This window comes from Astyanax mexicanus, chromosome 10 (genome assembly GCF_023375975.1).
Source record: "Astyanax mexicanus isolate ESR-SI-001 chromosome 10, AstMex3_surface, whole genome shotgun sequence".
In the NCBI taxonomy this organism is placed as follows: Eukaryota; Metazoa; Chordata; class Actinopteri; order Characiformes; family Acestrorhamphidae; genus Astyanax; species Astyanax mexicanus.
In genome coordinates this window covers 45635178-45656967 of record NC_064417.1, presented here as the reverse complement: position 1 = coordinate 45656967, position 21790 = coordinate 45635178, and the positions used below count along the sequence as shown (strand labels likewise).

The following is a 21790-nucleotide window of genomic DNA, read 5'->3' as shown; positions in this document are numbered from 1 at the left end:
AACACACACACACATCCCAGTGTGCCAAACAACAGAAGCAGAAAGAAAGACCCTCCAAGAAAGGCAAGGCCATCTGTAGACAGCACTTTAATAAAATAAAGTTAAAATAAATAAATACAAATTAACCAAAGATGTTGAGCGCCAAACTACACAACATAAGGTTAAAAAATTAAAAGGTTAAAAATTGTGTTTGGATGACCAGCTGCTCTAGGTTATTACGAATGCTGGATTTTGTAGGTAGATACTAGAGCTTTATGATACTGGAGAAAAAAAAGATATAATAGTATTTATTTATAGTAGTTATCCAAAATATATTGCGTTTTGAAAAAATAGGATTTTTTTTCAGATCAAGTCAATCATAAAACATGTCATGATATTAATAAAGCTCTCTGTTTATCAAATATTTAAGTAAAAATAATTACATGTTGGGCAAATATGAATTTGCCTTTGCCCATATGGCCCTAAAACAACATAAGGATATTTCATGGCATTTTTGCTATTTTTACCAGAATAGAAAGCAGCAAAGAAAATGGTAAACGCAGTATGGAAAATTCAATTTGCCTTTTGTGACATGTGATATGTGTATTGCAAAAATGCCATGAAATATCCTTATATTGTTTTAAGGCCATATGGGTAAAGGTAAATTCACAATGTTCTCCTTTCCCAATAAATATCTTATAGTTTCTCAGAATCTGTCCAGTATAATTTATTTTACTTCAATTCTTTAAATATGGAGTGCATTAATAATATCATGACATTTTGGATCATTGAGTCAGTTAGAATCTGATAAAATATCAATTAGGGGTGTACCAGATCATATCGTACGCAGTAAATCGCCAAATAAAATGTAATATTCTTGTGTATTCCTGAAATTATTTAAATATTTCACTTTTTGTCATATCAACAAAAATATCATTATTGTTAATAATATTGTGACATTCTTTAAGGACCACATTGATATTATAGAACTACAAATACCGGTAGCTCCAATTTGCTCAGTGGAGCTGACAGGGGAAAAGAAAATTACTGACGTGGTCGTAATGTTATGCTTGAATGGCGTTAGCTTAGCTATGATAAAGGTTAGCTGGATCTGCATAGCACCTTTACACGTTATCATTCAGTACACCTGCCTAGGAGAATCTGCACCCATTACGCATCTAATTATGCTCATCCTGTTTGGTCATTTTATCACCTGTCCATACAATCTCAGTTATAATTAGAAGTTTAAGCCAAATGTAATGTGTAAATAAGCAGGTAAATTACTTTTAAAATGATGTTTTTGTGCAATTTTCAAACAGCCAGGTGCCTTACACTAAACCTAAAAGCTGAGCTAAATGGTCTAAATAATGGTGTGACTGCACACTGCACTGGACAGTGAAAAGCACAAGTGTGAATTCACTTTGTAGATTACAGAGTTCAGCATTCAACACCATCGATCCCCTGAGGCTCCACACCAAGCTCCAGGATCTGGGTATGAACAGTTTTCTCCACAGTTGGATTCTGAACATCCTGACAGGCCAACAGCAGGTGGTAAAAATGGGTGGAATCACATCCTCTTTTCTGACACTCAACTCCGGAAACCCTCAAGACTGTGTGCTCAGCACTGTGCTCCTGTACTCCCTGTGTACCCGTGACTGACTGCACAGCCAGACATAGCTTCAGCTATACACCTGTGGGTGGGCCTGATCTCATACTGTGAGAAGGAAACTTACAGAGAGGAGGATGGCCTCCCAACACACTGGTACCAGAAAAACCACCAGGCTGATAAAGGACTGATAAACAAACTAATTCTGGATTAGGGATGCACTGATATGGGAATTCTGGGCCGATATTACACATGTACACACCATCTGCCGCTGCCAATGACAATACGCACATTTATAACTTAAAACAGAGAGAATATAAACCCTGTTATAACTTTAACTATAACAACTTTAAAAGGAATAATTAAAAAAAAAACACTTTTAATTAATTAACTGAATAGCGTGACCCAGAATTCATCCCATCATCCCAAATCATCCATCTCAGCTGGATTTTTACTGGTTAACATTTTTCTGTTTACTACATAATTCCACACATGTGCCTTAATTTTTTTCATGTCTTTAAAATGTATCTAAAATGTTGATAATAAATTAAATGATTAAAAACACTTCATGAAATTGTGACTGGTACAGCAAATATTGTGCATCCCTATTCTTGACCATTTCAATCGGTTCATTCATCATACAATTTAAGAACAAGAACACAGCACCACAGTCAAATAATGACAAAAAAAATATCCTGATGTTATGAAAGTGCCTAAATTTAACATACATGTTTTATGTGCAGTAGTAAATATCCTTTTTTTAAACAAATTTCCCTATTCTTTCTTATACTTCCTTTCTTACTTTATTCTTTTGAATGCCTTGCTATCCCATTGCTTCTATTACAATGTGAATTTCCCTGCTTGGGGACTAATAATGACACCCATATCTTACCCTATTGACAGTAAAAGATTTATTGTTTTAATTGTGAGACCAAACTTCTGCATTCCACTGTGAATGTTGACACATTTTACGTTCTTTTTAGTGTTTTTAAGTGTTACCGTTTTTCTTAATTATTTACACACAAATACTGGTAATTGAGGCACACTGACTACAACATGTAACCCATGTACCAACCCCCTGAACTTTACACTCAAACTGCAGTTCTAAAACAAACTACACACAATTTTCATGAAGAAAAGCTCTTTTTATACAAAGAACGAACTGTTATTCAAAAAACTCTAAAGGTAGTTACCCTACTATGCACCGACTCTTCACATGGGCAAATGCCTTTTATACAGATTTACAATTACAAATACAGCTTTAGCATTAAAGAGAAACAAGTGAGCTCAGCCAAATTTGAGGTACACTGTAGCATCCATCATCTGAGAAATCTACTCTCACTAGAAAATTGCAGTGATGTATATCAAAAGAGTATTAATGAGTGTAGTAGTACAGTATTGCCTGTGTACTGTTCTGCAAAAATAAAGTATGTTTCAATTATTTAGGAAATGTATTCATACTTTTTGTTCTTACACATTATTTACAGTAGTTTACTATCTGTACAGTTTATTTTCATGTCTGGATTCATCATGCTAGGGCATATTTCCCCACTGCGTATCCAGGGAAAACTGTGCTTGTGATGTGGATGAGGTGCTGTGGGCTGACTGAAACAGATGCAGCATATTTTTTTTTTTTTTTTTTTACTTTAACTGTATACAGTAAATTCTTCTGTTGTTTTGTATGTAGACCACTGTACATGCAACTGTGTGTTGGTTGGGATGTAGACTGTCTATAATAAAATATTATATATACATTTTTACTGTGTATTTGTGTTTTCTGAGTATAAAAGTAATATTATAAAATATTATACAACACAAATATGTATGTACTGTCTGTAGTAGGAATAACATTAAACATAAAAAGGACTAAGTCATTATGATAAATGGAGAAGAAGTGTTTTCCATTCATCATGTTTTACACTGAGCACATCAGTGTTTAACTGGTTCTTATAAATATCTGTTCATATGACAGTTTATGTGTGTTATCTGAAAACAAAACACCTTTTTGACAAGAGATAAAAATATTTGCCTATCGTGTGCGTTTTTTTTTTTTTTATTTGTGTAGAGTTTTGAGAATATGAGGCAGGCTTTCAAAAAATGTGTATTAACAATCTGGAAAAACTGTGAGTGTAATGGCTTTTTTCTGAGGGAGAGATACAAGCTAGGAGTGCTAATATAAAGCTACAGTATGTATAACTGGACTAGACTAACTGCTAAAATATCCAGCCTGAGAGCTTTAGTTTAAAAGGACAAAGGCAGTTGCTGTTATCCTAGTTAACTGGTCTTTACAGTGTGTGTTTTGGGGTGATAAAGGGTGTTATGTGTAGTTCAGGCCTGTTTTGAGGAAAAATAGGGTGTTTTATGTGATATGGGATGTGTTTTTTTATGTGTAGCTTAGGTTTATTATGAGGTGATATAGGGTATTTTATGTATATTTAATTGTCAAGGTGGTTGTGGACTGACTTACAATTTGCTTTACTGTTTTCTCAGCACAAATGTAAACCACTATTAACAGATACGCTGCTTGTACACCAATGACAACATATACACATATATAAACACACAAGAACACGTGGTAGGCAGTGTTAACTACTACTGAGTGTGAATTAAAGCACAATAATAACACTGCTGTGCAATAAACAACACTGACCAGTACAGCATCCACCAAACCCCCTCTGTCTCCCTGCAGCCAGGCCTCTCCTCAGTGTAGTAATATTAATAATATTACAGTAGAAAAGCGGGAAAAAGCAGTAAAAGCAGGAGGTTACCTGTCAGAGCGACTCCTCTCTTCACAAACACCCAAAGACCTTCAGACTCTTCCCTCAGTGCCTCCTTATTCAAACCATGTGAGCTGCCATACTGCCGCCCGCTGACACGCTGAGAGAGAGGGGAGAGCGGGGAGAGCGCGCCGCCTACAGAGCAGGAGGAGCAACACTGCTTACACTTACAGCAAACACAATACATTTACTTCTCAAGTAAAAAACACAAGTGTTTTTTTTATTATTATTTTGTAATAAATTTATAATAGTATAATAAAAACAACTGGACATTTTTGAAAAGCAAAAAAGTTCTTCATTAATAAAAAATCTTATAATTGAAGTGCATATAAAATGATTAAAAAGACCAAATAGATAAAAAAAAAAAAAATTGAGGTAATATAGTGTGCTTTATGTGTATTCTGTGTGTATTTTGGGTGATATTGGGTGTTTTGTGGGATATGGGATGTTTTTTATGTGTAGCTTAGGTGTAATTTAGAGGTGATATATATTGTATGTGTATTTAAATGTGCTGTATGTGATATGGGGTGTTTTTATGTGATATGTATTGTGATATGTATTGTGATATGTATTGTGATATGTATTTATGTGATATGTATATGTGCGTTTTTATGTATGTTTTGAGGTTATATATGGTATTTTATGTAAAATGGGGTGTTTTATGTATATTTTAGGAGGGGGGTTGAGGAGATAGGGGGTGTTTTATGTATATTTTAGTTGTGTTTTGAGGAGATATGGGGTGTTTTATGTTATATAGGGTGTTTTATGTGTAGCTTAGGTGTATTTTAAGGTGACAGAGGCAATTGTATGTGTATTTTATAAGTGTATATGTTTAATTGATATAGAGTGTTTTATTTGTTTTATGTATGTTTTGAGGTTATATAGGGTATTTTATGTCAAATGGGGAGTTTTGTGTATATTTTAGGTGTGATTTAAGGAGATATGGGGTGTTTTATGTATATTTTAGGTGTGTTTTGAGGAGATATGGGGTGTTTTGTGTGATATAGGGTGTTTTATGTGTAGTTTAGGTATATTTTAAGGTGATACAGGCTATTGTATGCATATTTTATAAGTGTATATGTTTAAGGTGATATAGGATGTTTTATTTGATATGGGGTGTTTTATGAGATATGTGGTGTTTTATGTGAATTTTAGATATGTATATTTTTGAGGTGATATAGGGTGTTTTATTTAATATGGGGCTGTTTAATGTGATATGTGGTGTTTTATGTGTATGTTAGATATGTATATGTTTGAGGTGACAAGGGTGTTTTATTTGATATGGGGTGTTTTATTTGATATGTGGTGTTTTATGTGTATTTAGATATGTAAATGTTTAGGTGATATAGGGTGTTTTATGTGATGTGGGGTGTTTTATATGTAATTATGTGTGTTTTGAGGTTATATGTGGTGTTTTATGTGTAATTAGGTGTGTTTTAAGGTTATATGGGGGTATTTTAAATAGAGGGGGTGTACTGCCAGTAAAGTACAGCAGGGGGAGATCTGACTCTGCTACGGTGCTGGTCGCAGAATGAGTGCGTCACTCTGACTGCGCTGAGGGCTGGTGTGCATGGTTGAGGGTGCAGAGGGATTAATCCGGTTTATTTACTGTTGAATTAAACACTTTTTAACTGTTTATAGCGCGCGGCAGCATGGCAGAAGCAATACAGAAGAAACTGCAGGCTGAACTGGAGAAATACCAGCAGGTCCAGAAAGGTACGGCTGTGTGTGTGTGTGTGGATCGATTTCGCCTGTGTGAGAGAAACACACCCTGTATGGTAAAACCGATTCAGCCTAAAATAACCCAGTAATACAGGTCTAATTCTGTTTTACTAATAAAAACTCTCATCAAATCATTAATCAGATATAGAACTTTTAGTGTAGTAATAATATCAGATTTACTGATCTCTGAAATCATTCGGACTAGTCATATTACCAGCAACACAGAACGTGCATGTAATATTACCGCGGTCACGCCATCTGCACTTAGAAAACGCTCGGTCGCGCTATCCACACCGAAAACTGGAGTGCGCGTCTAAACCGTGTTTTACTGTAGCAGCGTGCACAGCGCACCCGGAGGAGCGGAGACTGGCGCTTCTCGTGCAGAGACTTAAAATGGAACAGAAACGAGTTTTACACCTAAATAAACATGATTTAACGAGGTCTAATCCACAAATATACACCAGAAAGACCACTTCTTATCTGTAGAACAGTGTAACGTTTTGAAAAGGTTTGGAGTGTTATTAAATAAGCAAATCAAATTGTTATAAAATCACAGCCCTAAATTCTTAAAGATCTTATTCTCATGTATCCCAGATATATGTTTGAAGTGATATTACTGTATCATTTTTGAGTAATTGAATACCAAAACTATCTATTCGGTTTTGTATAAAAGGGATTTTGGAGTGCTATAAAACCAAAAAAATCTAATTCTTCTTAAATCAGAACATGAAATCCTTAAATAATACCTTCCATACTATTAATGTCATGCATGTATACTGATTGTACAGTATCATTTTGGAGTAAATGAATACCAAACTTAGGAAAAATGTATATTCGGTTGTGCATAAACCAGATTTCGGTGTCCTATAAAACCTTCAAATCAAATTGTTATCCAATGAAACCAAGAAAGTCTTGAAGAAAACATTCCATTCTATTAATGACATGAGTAACAAGTGATATTACTGTATCATTTTGGATTAATTGGATACCAAACTTGGAAAAATGTCTATTCGGTTGTGCATAAACCACATTTCAGAGTCCTATAAAACCAGCAAATCAAATTGTTATCCAATGGCACTAACAAAGTCTTGGAAAACACATTCTATACTATTAATAACATATATATCAAGTGATTTTACTGTACCATTTTGGAGTAATTAAATATCAAACATACAAAAATGTTAATTTACTTTTGCATAAATCAGATTTCAGAGTCCTATAAAACAAGCAAATCAAATTGTTATCCAATGCCACTAAGACATTCTTGAAGAACACATTCCATACTATTAATGACATGAGTAACAAAGGATATTACTGTATCATTTTGGAGTAATTGAATACGAAGCTTAGGAAAAATGTCTATTTGGTTGCGCAAAAACCTGATTTTGGAGTCCTGTAAAACCAGCAAATTAAATTGTTATCAAATGCTACCGAGACTGTCTTGAAGAACACATTCCATTCTATTATTAACATGAGTAATAAGTGATATTACTGTATAATTTTGGATTAATTGGATACCAAACTTAGAAAAAATGTCTATTCAGTTGTGTATAAACCAGATTTTAAGGTCGCATAAAACCAGCAAATCAAATTGTTATCCAATGCCACCTAGACAGTCTTGAAAAACACATTCCATACTATTAATGACATGAGTAACAAGTGATTTTACTGTACCATTTTGGAGTAATTAAATATCAAACATACGAAAAATGTTGATTCACTTTTGCATAAACCACATTTCAGAGTCCTATAAAACCAGCAAATTAAATTGTTATCCAATGCCACTAATAAAGTCTTGAAAAACACATTCTATACTATTAATAACATAAGTATCAAGTGATTTTACTTTACCATTTTGGAGTAATTAATTATCAAACATACGAAAAATGTTGATTCACTTCTGTATAAACCAGATTTCAAAGTCCTACAAACCATTGAATCAAATTGTTATCCAATGCCACTGATAAAGTCTTGAAAAGCACATTCTATACTATGAATGACTTGAGTAACAAGTGATATTACTGTATCATTTTGGAGTAATTGGATACCAAACTTAGGAAAAATGTTTATTCGATTGTGCAAAAACCTGATTTCAGAGTCCTATAAAACCAGCAAATCAAATTGTTATCCAATGGCACTGACAAAGTCTTGAAGAACACATTCTATACTATTATTGACATGAGTATCAAGTGATTTTACTGTATCATTTTGAAATAATTGGATACCAAACTTGGAAAAATGTCTATTTGGTTGTGCATAAACCAGATTTCGGAGTCCCATAAAACCAGTAAATCAAATTGTTATCTAATGGCACTAACAAAGTCTTGAAGAACACAGGCTATACTATTATTGACATGAGTATCAAGTGATTTTACTGTATCATTTTGGAGTAATTGGATACCAAACTTGGAAAAAATGTCTATTCGGTTGTGCATAAACCACATTTCAGAGTCCTATAAAACCAGCAAATCAAATTGTTATCCAATGACACTAACAAAGTCTTGAAGAACACATTCTATACTATTATTGACATGAGTATCAAGTGATTTTACTGTATCATTTTGAAATAATTGGATACCAAACTTAGAAAAAATGTCTATTCAGTTGTGTATAAACCAGATTTTAAGGTCGCATAAAACCAGCAAATCAAATTGTTATCCAATGCCACCGAGACAGTCTTGAAAAACACATTCTATACTATTAATAACATAAGTATCAAGTGATTTTACTTTACCATTTTGGAGTAATTAATTATCAAACATACGAAAAATGTTGATTCACTTCTGTATAAACCAGATTTCAGAGTCCTACAAACCATTAAATCAAATTGTTATCCAATGCCACTGATAAAGTCTTGAAAAGCACATTCTATACTATTATTGACATGAGTATCAAGTGATTTTACTGTATCATTTTGAAATAATTGGATACCAAACTTGGAAAAAATGTCTATTCGGTTGTGCATAAACCACATTTCAGAGTCCTATAAAACCAGCAAATCAAATTGTTATCCAATGGCACTAACAAAGTCTTGGAAAACACATTCTATACTATTAATAACATAAGTATCAAGTGATTTTACTTTACCATTTTGGAGTAATTAATTATCAAACATACGAAAAATGTTGATTCACTTCTGTATAAACCAGATTTCAAAGTCCTACAAACCATTAAATCAAATTGTTATCCAATGCCACTGATAAAGTCTTGAAAAGCACATTCTATACTATGAATGACTTGAGTAACAAGTGATATTACTGTATCATTTTGGAGTAATTGGATACCAAACTTAGGAAAAATGTTTATTCGATTGTGCAAAAACCTGATTTCAGAGTCCTATAAAACCAGCAAATCAAATTGTTATCCAATGGCACTGACAAAGTCTTGAAGAACACATTCCATAGTATTATTGACATGAGTGTCAAGTGATTTTACTGTATCATTTTGGAGTAATTAGATACCAAACTTAGGAAAAATGTCTATTCGGTTGTGCATAAACCACATTTCAGAGTCCTATAAAACCAGCAAGTCAAATTGTTATCCAATGGCACTAACAAAGTCCTGAAGAACACATTCTATACTATTATTGACATGAGTATCAAGTGATTTTACTGTATCATTTTGGAGTAATTGGATAACAAACTTGGAAAAAATGTCTATTCGGTTGTGCATGAACCACATTTCAGAGTCCTATAAAACCAGCAAATCAAATTGTTATCCAATGACACTAACAAAGTCTTGAAGAACACATGCTATACTATTATTGACAAGAGTATCAAGTGATTTTACTGTATCATTTTGGAGTAATTGGATACCAAACTTAGGAAAAATGTTTATACGATTGTGCAAAAACCTGATTTCGGAGTCCTATAAAACCAGCAAATCAAATTGTTATCCAATGTCACTAATAAAGTCTTGAAAAGCACATTTCATACTATTATTGACATGAGTAACAAATGATATTACTGTATCATTTTAGATTAATTGGATACCAAACTTGGAAAAATGTCTATTCGGTTGTGCATAAACCAAATCCTATAAAACCAGCAAATCAAATTGTTGTCTAATAAAACCAAAACAGTCTTGAAGAAAATATTCCAATCTAATAATAATAATAATAATAATAATACATTTTATTTTTATAGCGCTTTTCAGGATACTCAAAGACGCTTTACATTGCATAAAAAATACAATATGAAAATACATAGTAAAATAATCAACATCATCATCACCAACATCATCAATACCATACAATAGAAATCAAATAGAGCAAAACAATCAAAGCATAAAAGATAGAAAATTTAAATTTAAATTTAAAGAGATTAAAAACAGATGAAGAAAAGGAAAAAAGGAGAGGGACATAGAAATGTTGCATCATGTGTTGAAAGCAGATCTGAAAAGGTGAGTTTTGAGGAGAGATTTAAAAGTGGGAAGATCAGAGCAGTCGCGGAGGTGTTTTGGGAGAGAGTTCCACAGGGAGGGGGCAGCTATGGAAAAAGCTCTGTCGCCCCAGGTCCGGTGCTTGGTTCTACCAATGGACAGTAGATTGGCGTCAGATGATCGAAGTGAACGGGAAGGAGTATGATAATGAAGCAGGTCAGTGAGGTAGGGAGGGGCCTGATTATGGAGAGCTTTGTGAGTAAATAAAAGAATTTTGAATTGAATACGATGAGTGACAGGGAGCCAGTGAAGTTGTTGGAGGACAGGTGTAATGTGGTCGCGGGAGGGAGAACGAGTGAGGAGACGTGCAGCGCAGTTCTGAATATATTGAAGTTTATTTAAGATTTTGTTAGATGTGCCGTAAAGAATGCTATTGCAGTAGTCAATTCTAGATGTAATGAAAGCGTGGATCAGGGTTTCAGCGGAGGAAAAGGAAAGTGATGGACGAAGGCGTGCAATGTTTTTTAGATGAAAAAAAGCAGATTTTGTGATTTGATTTACATGATTGTCAAATGAAAGATTACTGTCAAAAATGACTCCAAGATTACGGATGTTTGAGGAAGGAGACAATGTAGAGTTGTCAATCGTGAGCTGGAAGTTTGTTGTGTTTTTTGTCAGGGATTTCGGACCGATAATAATCATGTCAGATTTATCACAGTTTAATTTGAGAAAGTTGGTTTTCATCCAGGATTTTATTTCAGTGAGGCAATTTGTCAGAACAGAAAGAGATGCAGTAGTGATGGATTTGGTAGAAATGTAAAGCTGGACATCATCAGCATAGCAATGGAAATGAAGGCCATGCTGACGAATGATGTTACCGAGAGGAAGCATGTAAAGTATGAATAGTAGTGGACCAAGCACCGAGCCTTGGGGAACACCTTGGGATAGTGGAGCAATAGCAGAACTGCAGTTGTTAATATTAACAAACTGTTTGCGGTTTGTGAGGTATGACCTTAGCCAACAGAGGGCAGTACCTGTGATATTGAGTGAAGATTTAAGGCGTGAAAGAAGAACAGAGTGGTTAATGGTGTCGAAAGCTGCAGTAAGATCGAGGAGGATGAGAATACTAATATGTCCTGAGTCAGAGGAAAGAAGAAGGTCATTTGTCACTTTGATAAGGGCTGATTCAGTGCTATGTTTGGGACGGAAACCAGACTGAAACAGTTCAAACAAATTGTTAGAAACTAAATGATTTGTAAGCTGAGACGCAACAACACGTTCTAGCATTTTTGACAGGAAAGGGAGGTTTGAGATGGGACGAAAATTAGTCAAATTTTCTGGGTCAAGCCCTGGTTTCTTTAGGATGGGGGTGACAGCAGCCAGTTTGAGGGAATGTGGAACTGAACCAGAGCTAAGGGAAGAGTTTATTATGTCTGTGATGAGTGACGAGATGGCTGGGAAGCAATCCTTCACCAGTTTAGATGGGAGAGGATCTAGGATACAGGTGGAGCTTTGAGTTTTAGCAACAATCTCTGACAGCTGTATTTGAGACACAGGTGAGAACTGCGAGAGAGGCTGAGTGATAAATTGTGGTGAGACAAATGGAGGGCCAGGAAGGACAGGAGGGATGGACAGTGAGCTGTAAATGGTCTCGACTTTTGTTTGAAAAAATGAAAGGAAAGAATTGCATTTATCAACTGTAAAGGAATTGGAGATGTTATCCATTGGTTTGAGAAGTTTGTTTATTGTGGAGAAGAGAGCTTTAGGGTTAGACGAATCAGCATGAATAAGATCAGAGTAGTAATTGGATCGGGCTGTATTTAGGGCATCTTTATAAAGTTTAAGGTGATCAGAGTATGCCTGGTGGTGCACTGTTAGGCCGGTATTCCTGTAAAGTCGTTCAAGCTGGCGTTTCCGAGATTTCATTTGGTGGAGTTCTGGTGTGTACCATGGTGATGAATGGGAAAATGAAACTACTTTGGTTTTGAGAGGAGCCAGCTGATCAAGACAGGAGGAGAGAGTGTCATTATAATAATCGACAAGGGCTGAAGGATTTCTAGGTGGCAGAGGAGGAGAGACGGACAACTGGTTGATAAGAGAGTCTGTAAGAGCAGAGGGGGAAATTTGTTTAAGATTCCTAAACGAAATTTTACGTTTTGTTTTTGTGATGGGGGCAGGAACATCAACATCAAAGGAGACCGTCAAATGGTCAGAGACACCAAGTTGTTGATTGGAGATGTGATTTATAGCAACACCTGTCGAGCAGACAAGGTCTAGAGTATGACCCTTTATATGAGTTGGAAAGTCAACATGTTGTGTAAAGCTAAGGCACTCTAATAAATCCAAAAATTCATTAGCAAACTTGCAGTTGGTGTCATCAATATGGATGTTAAAATCACCCAAGAGGAGAACAGATGAAGAAAGGGCACTTAGATGAGTGAGGAACTCAGAAAAGTCAGCAAGAAAGGAGGGGTTTTGCTTGGGGGGGCGATAGATCACAGCAATGACCAGAGGAGTAGGGCCAGACAGCTTGAAAACAATCTACCAAGAACATTAGTCACAAGTGATATTACTGTGTCATTTTTGAGTAATTGGATAGCAAATTTAGAAAAAAATGCCTGTTCAGTTGTGCATAAGCCAGATTTTGGAGTCCTATAAACCATCAAATCAAATTGTTATCCAATGGAACCAAGTCCTTCTTGATAGACACATTCCATACTAGTTTTATAGGACCCCGAAATCTGGTTTATTCACAACCGAATAGACATTTGGTATCCAATTAATCCAAAATTATACAGTAATATCACTTGTTACTCATGTCAATAATAGTATGGAATGTGTTCTGCAAGACTGTCTCAGTGGAATTGGATAAAAATTTGATTTGCTGGTTTTATGGGACCTTAAAATCTGGTTTATGCACAACCGAATAGACATTTATTCTAAGTTTGGTATCCAATTAATCCAAAATGATACAGTAATATCACTTGTTACTCATGTCAATAATAGTATAGAATGTGTTCTTCAAGACTTTGTTAGTGTCATTGGATAACAATTTGATTTGCTGGTTTTATGGGACTCCCAAATCTGGTTTATGCACAACCAAATAGAATTTTTTTCTATGTTTGGTATCCAATTACTCCAAAATGATACAGTAATGTTCTTTGATACTCATGTCATTAATAAAATGGAATGTGTTCTTTAAGGCTGTCTTGGTGGTATTGGATAACATTTGGATTTGCTGGTTTTATAGGACTCTGAAATCTGGTTTATGCACAACCGAATATACATTTTTCCTATGTTTGGTATCCAATTACTCCAAAATGATACAGTAAAATCACTTGATACTCATGGTATGCATAGTATGGAATGTCTCCTTTAAGGCTGTCTCAGTGGCATTGAATAACAATTTGACTTGCTGGTTTTATAGGACTCCGAAATCTGGTTTATGAACAACCAAATATACATTTTTCCTATGTTTGGTATCCAATTACTCCAAAATGATACAGTAATATTCTTTGTTACTCATGTCATTAATAACATGGAATGTGTTATTTAAGGCTGTATTGGTGGCATTGGATAACAATTTGATTTGCTGGTTTTATAGGACTCCGAAATCTGGTTTATGAACAACCGAATATACATTTTTCCTAGGTTTGGTATCCAATTACTCCAAAATGATACAGTAATATCCTTTGTTCCTGATGTCACTAATAGTATGAAATGTCTTCTTTAAGGCTGTCTCAGTGGCATTGGATAACAATTTGATTTGCTGGTTTTATAGGACTCCCAAATCTAGTTTATGCACAACCAAATAGAATTTTTTCCTAGGTTTGGTATCCAATTACTCCAAAATGATACAGTAACATCCTTTGTTACTCACGTCACTAATAGTATGTAATGTGTTCTTCAAGAGTGTCTTAGTCGCATTGGATAACAATTTGATTTGCTGGTTTATAGGACTCCGAAATCTGGTTTATGAACAACCGAATATACATTTTTCCTAGGTTTGGTATCCAATTACTCCAAAATGAAACGATAATATTCTTTGTTACTCATGTCATGCATAGTATGAAATGTCTTCTTTAAGGCTATCTCAGTGGCATTGGATAACAATTTGATTTGCTGGTTTTATAGGACTCCCAAATCTAGTTTATGCACAACCGAATAGACATTTTTCCTAAGTTTGGTATCTAATTACTCCAAAATGATACAGTAAAATCACTTGACACTCATGTCAATAATACTATGGAATGTGTTCTTCAAGACTTTGTTAGTGCCATTGGATAACAATTTGATTTGCTGGTTTTATAGGACTCTGAAATGTGGTTTATGCACAACCGAATAGACATTTTTTCCAAGTTTGGTATCCAATTATTTAAAAATGATACAGTAAAATCACTTGATACTCATGTTAATAATAGTATAGCATGTGTTCTTCAAGACTTTGTCAGTGCCATTGGATAACAATTTGATTTGCTGGTTTTATAGGACTCTGAAATCAGGTTTTTGCACAATCGAATAAACATTTTTCTTAAGTTTGGTATCCAATTACTCCAAAATGATACAGTAATATCACTTGTTACTCAAGTCATTCATAGTATAGAATGTGATTTTCAAGACTTTATCAGTGGCATTGGATAACAATTTGATTTAATGGTTTGTAGGACTTTGAAATCTGGTTTATACAGAAGTGAATCAACATTTTTCGTATGTTTGATAATTAATTACTCCAAAATGGTAAAGTAAAATCACTTGATACTTATGTTATTAACAGTATAGAATGTGTTTTTCAAGACTTTATTAGTGGCATTGGATAACAATTTAATTTGCTGGTTTTATAGGACTCTGAAATGTGGTTTATGCAAAAGTGAATCAACATTTTTCGTATGTTTGATATTTAATTACTCCAAAATGGTACAGTAAAATCACTTGTTACTCATGTCATTAATAGTATGGAATGTGTTTTTCAAGACTGTCTAGGTGGCATTGGATAACAATTTGATTTGCTGGTTTTATGCGACCTTAAAATCTGGTTTATACACAACTGAATAGACATTTTTTCTAAGTTTGGTATCCAACTAATCCAAAATTATACAGTAATATCACTTATTACTCATGTTAATAATAGAATGGAATGTGTTCTTCAAGACAGTCTTGGTAGCATTTGATAACAATTTGATTTGTTGGTTTTACAGGACTCCAAAATCAGGTTTTTGCGCAACCAAATAGACATTTTTCCTAAGCTTCGTATTCAATTACTCCAAAATGATACAGTAATATCCTTTGTTACTCATGTCATTAATAGTATGGAATGTGTTCTTCAAGAATGTCTTAGTGGCATTGGATAACAATTTGAGTTGCTTGTTTTATAGGACTCTGAAATCTGATTTATGCAAAAGTAAATTAACATTTTTTGTGTGTTTGATATTTAATTACTCCAAAATGGTACAGTAAAATCACTTGATATATATGTTATTAATAGTATAGAATGTGTTCTTCAAGACTTTGTTAGTGCCATTGGATAACAATTTGATTTGCTGGTTTTATGGGACTCCGAAATCTGGTTTATGCACAACCGAATAGACATTTTTCCAAGTTTGGTATCCAATTATTTCAAAATGATACAGTAAAATCACTTGATACTCATGTCAATAATAGTATAGAATGTGTTCTTCAAGACTTTGTTAGTGTCATTGGATAACAATTTGATTTGCTGGTTTTATGGGACTCCGAAATCTGGTTTATGCACAACCGAATAGACATTTTTCCAAGTTTGGTATCCAATTATTTCAAAATGATACAGTAAAATCACTTGATACTCATGTCAATAATAGTATAGAATGTGTTCTTCAAGACTTTGTTAGTGTCATTGGATAACAATTTGATTTGCTGGTTTTATGGGACTCCGAAATCTGGTTTATGCACAACCGAATAGACATTTATTCCAAGTTTGGTATCCAATTATTTCAAAATGATACAGTAAAATCACTTGATACTCATGTCAATAATAGTATAGAATGTGTTCTTCAAGACTTTGTTAGTGTCATTGGATAACAATTTGATTTGCTGGTTTTATGGGACTCCGAAATCTGGTTTATGCACAACCGAATAGACATTTTTCCAAGTTTGGTATCCAATTATTTCAAAATGATACAGTAAAATCACTTGATACTCATGTCAATAATAGTATAGAATGTGTTCTTCAAGACTTTGTTAGTGTCATTGGATAACAATTTGATTTGCTGGTTTTATAGGACTCTGAAATGTGGTATATGCACAACCGAATAGACATTTTTTCCAAGTTTGGTATCCAATTACTCCAAAATGATACAGTAAAATCACTTGATACTCATGTCAATAATAGTATAGCATGTTTTCTTCAAGACTTTGTTAGTGCCATTGGATAACAATTTGATTTGCTGGTTTTATGGGACTCCGAAATCTGGTTTATGCACAACCGAATAGACATTTTTCCAAGTTTGGTATCCAATTATTTCAAAATGATACAGTAAAATCACTTGATACTCATGTCAATAATAGTATAGAATGTGTTCTTCAAGACTTTGTCAGTGCCATTGGAAAACACTTTGATTTGCTGGTTTTATAGGACTCTGAAATCAGGTTTTTGCACAATCGAATAAACATTTTTCCTAAGTTTGGTATCCAATTACTCCAAAATGATACAGTAATATCACTTGTTACTCAAGTCATTCATAGTATAGAATGTGCTTTTCAAGACTTTATCAGTGGCATTGGATAACAATTTGATTTAATGGTTTGTAGGACTTTGAAATCTGGTTTATACAGAAGTGAATCAACATTTTTCGTATGTTTGATAATTAATTACAGTACAGTAAAATCTGAAATGTGGTTTATGCACAACCGAATAGACATTTTTCCAAGTTTGGTATCCAATTAATCCAAAATGATACAGTAATATCACTTGTTACTCATGTCATTAATAGAATGGAATGTTTTCTTCAAGACTTTCTTGGTTTCATTGGATAACAATTTGATTTGAAGGTTTTATAGGACACCGAAATCTGGTTTATGCACAACCGAATATACATTTTTCCTAAGTTTGGTATTCATTTACTCCAAAATGATACTGTACAATCAGTATACATGCATGACATTAATAGTATGGAAGGTATTATTTAAGGATTTCATGTTCTGATTTAAGAAGAATTAGATTTTTTTGGTTTTATAGCACTCCAAAATCCCTTTTATACAAAACCGAATAGATAGTTTTGGTATTCAATTACTCAAAAATGATACAGTAATATCACTTCAAACATATATCTGGGATACATGAGAATAAGATCTTTAAGAATTTAGGGCTGTGATTTTATAACAATTTGATTTGCTTATTTAATAACACTCCAAACCTTTTCAAAACGTTACACTGTTCTACAGATAAGAAGTGGTCTTTCTGGTGTATATTTGTGGATTAGACCTCGTTAAATCATGTTTATTTAGGTGTAAAACTCGTTTCTGTTCCATTTTAAGTCTCTGCACGAGAAGCGCCAGTCTCCGCTCCTCCGGGTGCGCTGTGCACGCTGCTACAGTAAAACACGGTTTAGACGCGCACTCCAGTTTTCGGTGTGGATAGCGCGACCGAGCGTTTTCTAAGTGCAGATGGCGTGACCGCGGTGTAATATTGACTAGTCGTATGTTACCATAGACCTACATGAAATTGTATTGTCTCATTTTTACTTGTAAAAACTACATTTGTAAATATGCCTAATTAAATTATTACAAGAGATACACTAATTCCAGATATTTCCTCTGTAACGTATATAATTAAAAAACGGTTTTATTAGGGATGCACCGATGTGGAAATTCTGGGCTAATGCCGATATCCGATATTATACATATACACAGTACGGATCAACATTTTTTGACAACTCTTCTCATTCAATGTTTTTACTTTTTTCCTACATTATAAATTAATAATGAAGTGATCCAGACTACAAAGGAGCACATAAGGGATCACGTGTTAACTTAAAAGTGTTTAAAAATATAATGATGATAAACGTATCCTGTACAATAGAGGAAACTCTCGCTCCTCCTTTTCTGAGGCGGTCCTGATGAGAGCCAGTTTTATCATAATGTTTTTGATGGTCTTTGTTACTGCACTTGAGGACGCTTTCAAAGTTCCTGATTTTATTTTCAGATTCACTGACCTTTATTTCTTAAAGTGATTTTTTTTCTTTAGCTTTTTCTATAGCTTTTCTTGCTATAATATGGATTAGAACATTACTCAAATAGGACTATTCACTCTATACCAACTCTACCTCTTCACAACTTTACAACTGATGCTCTCAAACACATTAAGAGGCAAGAAATTCAAGTTATTAACTCTTAATGAGTTTAGCACAGCTGTTAACTGAAAGCCTGAAATTCGAGGTGACTCTACCTCATAAAGCTGAGTGAGAAAATCCAGCCACAATGCAAAAAGCTGTCATCCAAGAAAGTGGTGTCTGCTTTTGAAGAATCTAAAATATAAAACATATTCTGTTTTGTTTAATATTATTTTTTTACTAAATAATTCCATGTGGTGTCTGTATAGTTTGGATGACTTTAGTATTATTCTGCAATGTAATATTTGTGTAATGTTTTGTAGTAGTAGCTTTTTACTCTGACACCAATACCAATACATGTCTTTCTTTTTATTTCTTCATCGTTGTTTTTGTAAAGTTTTTGGCAGTACAGTAAACATGGATTCACCTGTAATGATCTGTTGTATGTGTCACATTACAGACGTCAGTAAAAGCATGTCAGCTCGACAGAAGCTGGAGGCTCAGCTGACAGAGAATAACATAGTAAAGGAGGTAAGAAAAGAGTGAGATAATCATATTATATGAGGTTTATTTTCTTGTGTGTACCGTTGCTCTGAGGAAAGCAGTGATCTGGACAATTACATCTTTACTATAATGTCCTTCATTTCATTTCATTTCATTTCATTTCATTTCAGGAGCTGCATCTGTTAGACAGCCAGAATACAGTTTACAAGCTGATTGGTCCAGTACTGGTAAAACAAGATCTAGATGAAGCCAAAGCAACAGTGGGCAAAAGGCTGGAGTATATAAATGGTGAAATGTAAGTATAAAATGAAAGATTAATTTTATGTTACTACACTTTATAAGGTTCTGTAAGTGCATTTCTTGGTGCTTTTTATGGTAGACTGTTTGAATTTAAGTACATTTTGCTTGAAACTGGGTTTCTTTTTAATCAGACAATAGGGCGACACAACCAAAACCTGTATTCTGTTTTCTCTATAGCAGGAGCAATGCTTTGCCTGACTAATACGAATTGATTGGCAAAAAATGAAAATTTTAAGCGGCTCATGGTTGGGTAGAAGAAGGGTCAACATTAGAAATGCACTGAAATAAAGATTTTTTTACCAAAATCGAACAAGATGAATCATAGGTTTTCATTGATTTTGCCATTGTTTTTAACATTGCATACTTAAATAGACAGAATGATTTTTTTGTCTGTCAAAAGAAACATTATTGTTTAGTCTTAATTTCCCAGTCTTTCTTTTATATTAATGTAGTATTTTTATTTTTGTTGCATGTTTTTGATGCATCTCTAAACAATATAAAATTCCATTATGCAAGTGAGATTAAAGTATTTTATTCTAGTATTTCTATCTATCTCTAAGTTTCTGTATTGTAGTAAGTCTCTGTATGTAAACTGATGTCTGGCTAAAGAGTCACTGTTATATCCAGGACAGTATTGTCATTTTAACAGTCATGCAGTGTAAACCTGTCTATAACTTATGTCTGGGGAACCACTTTTTTCTTTTCAGCCAACGCTACGAAACGTTACTGAAGGATATGGAGCGAAAGTCTGAGCAGCATCGAGAAGTTCTGGCTAGTCTGCAGCAGGAGTACCAGCGTGCCCAGGGCATTCCCGTCGCAAAAGCTTGACCGATGAGTGGATTAAGAATATGCCGTTATATTTAGACATCTTTTGTTTGTTTGGCCCCGTCAATCACCTCCCTGACAGACTGTTTGTTCATGCTTCTTCAGCATTTCACTAAAGAGAATGTTTGAGTTTTGTTTGCCAGTATTGTGAATAAATTTTGTTTATGGAAGCTGGGCCTTCAGTCACTCCTCATGTGTAATAAATCATTTTCTTTAGGTTCATGATGCACTTTATAAAAGTTTGTAAAATGAACAGCATTACTGCAGAAGTAACTGGGTGACGACAACAGGAATTTCCTACCAAAATATAAAAATGTAAAAAAGCTAATTGTAGGTAATAAGTAGGAAAAATTAGAAATGTAATTTAATTAATAAATAAATTAGTTTAGATTTAGTTGTATTTATTTGAGTTAGAAGTATTCGTTGATATATGTTGATTTTAATTGCTGAATAAAAAAAGTTTGGGCTATGCTATGATATTTGAACCAGGTATAAATGCAATATATAAAGTAATGTCAATCTATTAATGAATGAATGAATCAATCAACCTTTATTTTTACTCTGGATTACATTAATGGTGACCCTCATTTAAAGTGTTGCCGAGCATTGACAGTATAAAAGGGATTAATTAGAAAAAAGGTACAAAATAGTACAAATATTAAATAAAAATTAAAATATCATTTTAAATCAACATTTAATATAGATTAATAAAATATGTATGTAAAAAGGAAATAAATCTAAAATTGACATATAAAAAGTAAATAATTTATTAAAATGTAAAATAAATAAAAAATATATAATAGTAAAAGTAAAGTAAAATGATAAGAAATGATAAAAATGAATAATAATAACCTAAAAACATAGGAATTAAAATCTAAAACATTAAAATAAAAAAATAGTAATAAGAAAATAAAACAAAACAAATGTGCTTTTCATAGCCAAACATAAACTATCTTTAAAATATCAGTATTTTTAAATAGCTTTCCCACATTTTGACTTCATATATGAAGTTGGTTTATAACTCCTTCATGTTTAACAGATCAAAGATTCTCCAAATATTACTCATTAATACAATGTGCATAACCTTTTGCAACATTTTTGACTGTTTCTGAATGTAAGTTTGTAGTTTAATTATCATGGCAGGCCTTACTGTGTGTCTTTTTTAAAACACCACCTGCTTAGATGTATTTACTAGGAAAAATGCCTGATTATCCAAGTGACATACAATCAACCCACAATACAGGACAACAGTTTGGGTGTTCAGTATCTTAATAGCGTTTACTTGTAAAAGTGGGCATCAGTTTCTGTGTCTGAACACAACAAGCACTGTTTTTAATTCTACTCCTTTTTTGAACATTTTGACTATTTTTAAAGCAAATAAATATTAAAAATAT

General features: G+C 33.6%; 2 protein-coding genes across 2 annotated transcripts in view; one reads left to right on the top strand and one right to left on the bottom strand.

Moving 5' to 3' along the window:
- mrpl11 (mitochondrial ribosomal protein L11) overlaps nucleotides 1–4494 on the bottom strand; it is an 82588-nt gene extending 78094 nt beyond the window's left edge. Inside the window, exon 1 of the mRNA XM_022684225.2 lies at nucleotides 4354–4494. The gene's annotated coding sequence lies outside the window, so the exon portion shown is untranslated. The remainder of the gene's footprint in view (nucleotides 1–4353) is intronic.
- A 1361-nt stretch (nucleotides 4495–5855) lies between these two features.
- On the top strand, nucleotides 5856–20566 carry pfdn6 (prefoldin subunit 6). The gene is made up of 4 exons (XM_022684224.2): nucleotides 5856–6078; nucleotides 19228–19298; nucleotides 19442–19566; nucleotides 20279–20566. Exons 1-4 carry the CDS (start codon nucleotides 6015–6017, stop codon nucleotides 20397–20399), a joined length of 381 nt encoding a protein of 126 aa, XP_022539945.1. The 5' UTR covers nucleotides 5856–6014; the 3' UTR covers nucleotides 20400–20566.
- Nucleotides 20567–21790: the final 1224 nt, after the last annotated feature.

Coding starts and splice junctions, on each gene's coding strand:
- pfdn6 (XM_022684224.2), top strand. CDS start 6,015: ATGGCAGAAGCAATACAGAAGAAACTGCAGGCTGAACTGGAGAAATAC. Junction 19,299..19,441: donor AGAATAACATAGTAAAGGAG/GTAAGAAAAGAG, acceptor ATTTCATTTCAG/GAGCTGCATCTGTTAGACAG. Junction 19,567..20,278: donor GAGTATATAAATGGTGAAAT/GTAAGTATAAAA, acceptor TTTTCTTTTCAG/CCAACGCTACGAAACGTTAC.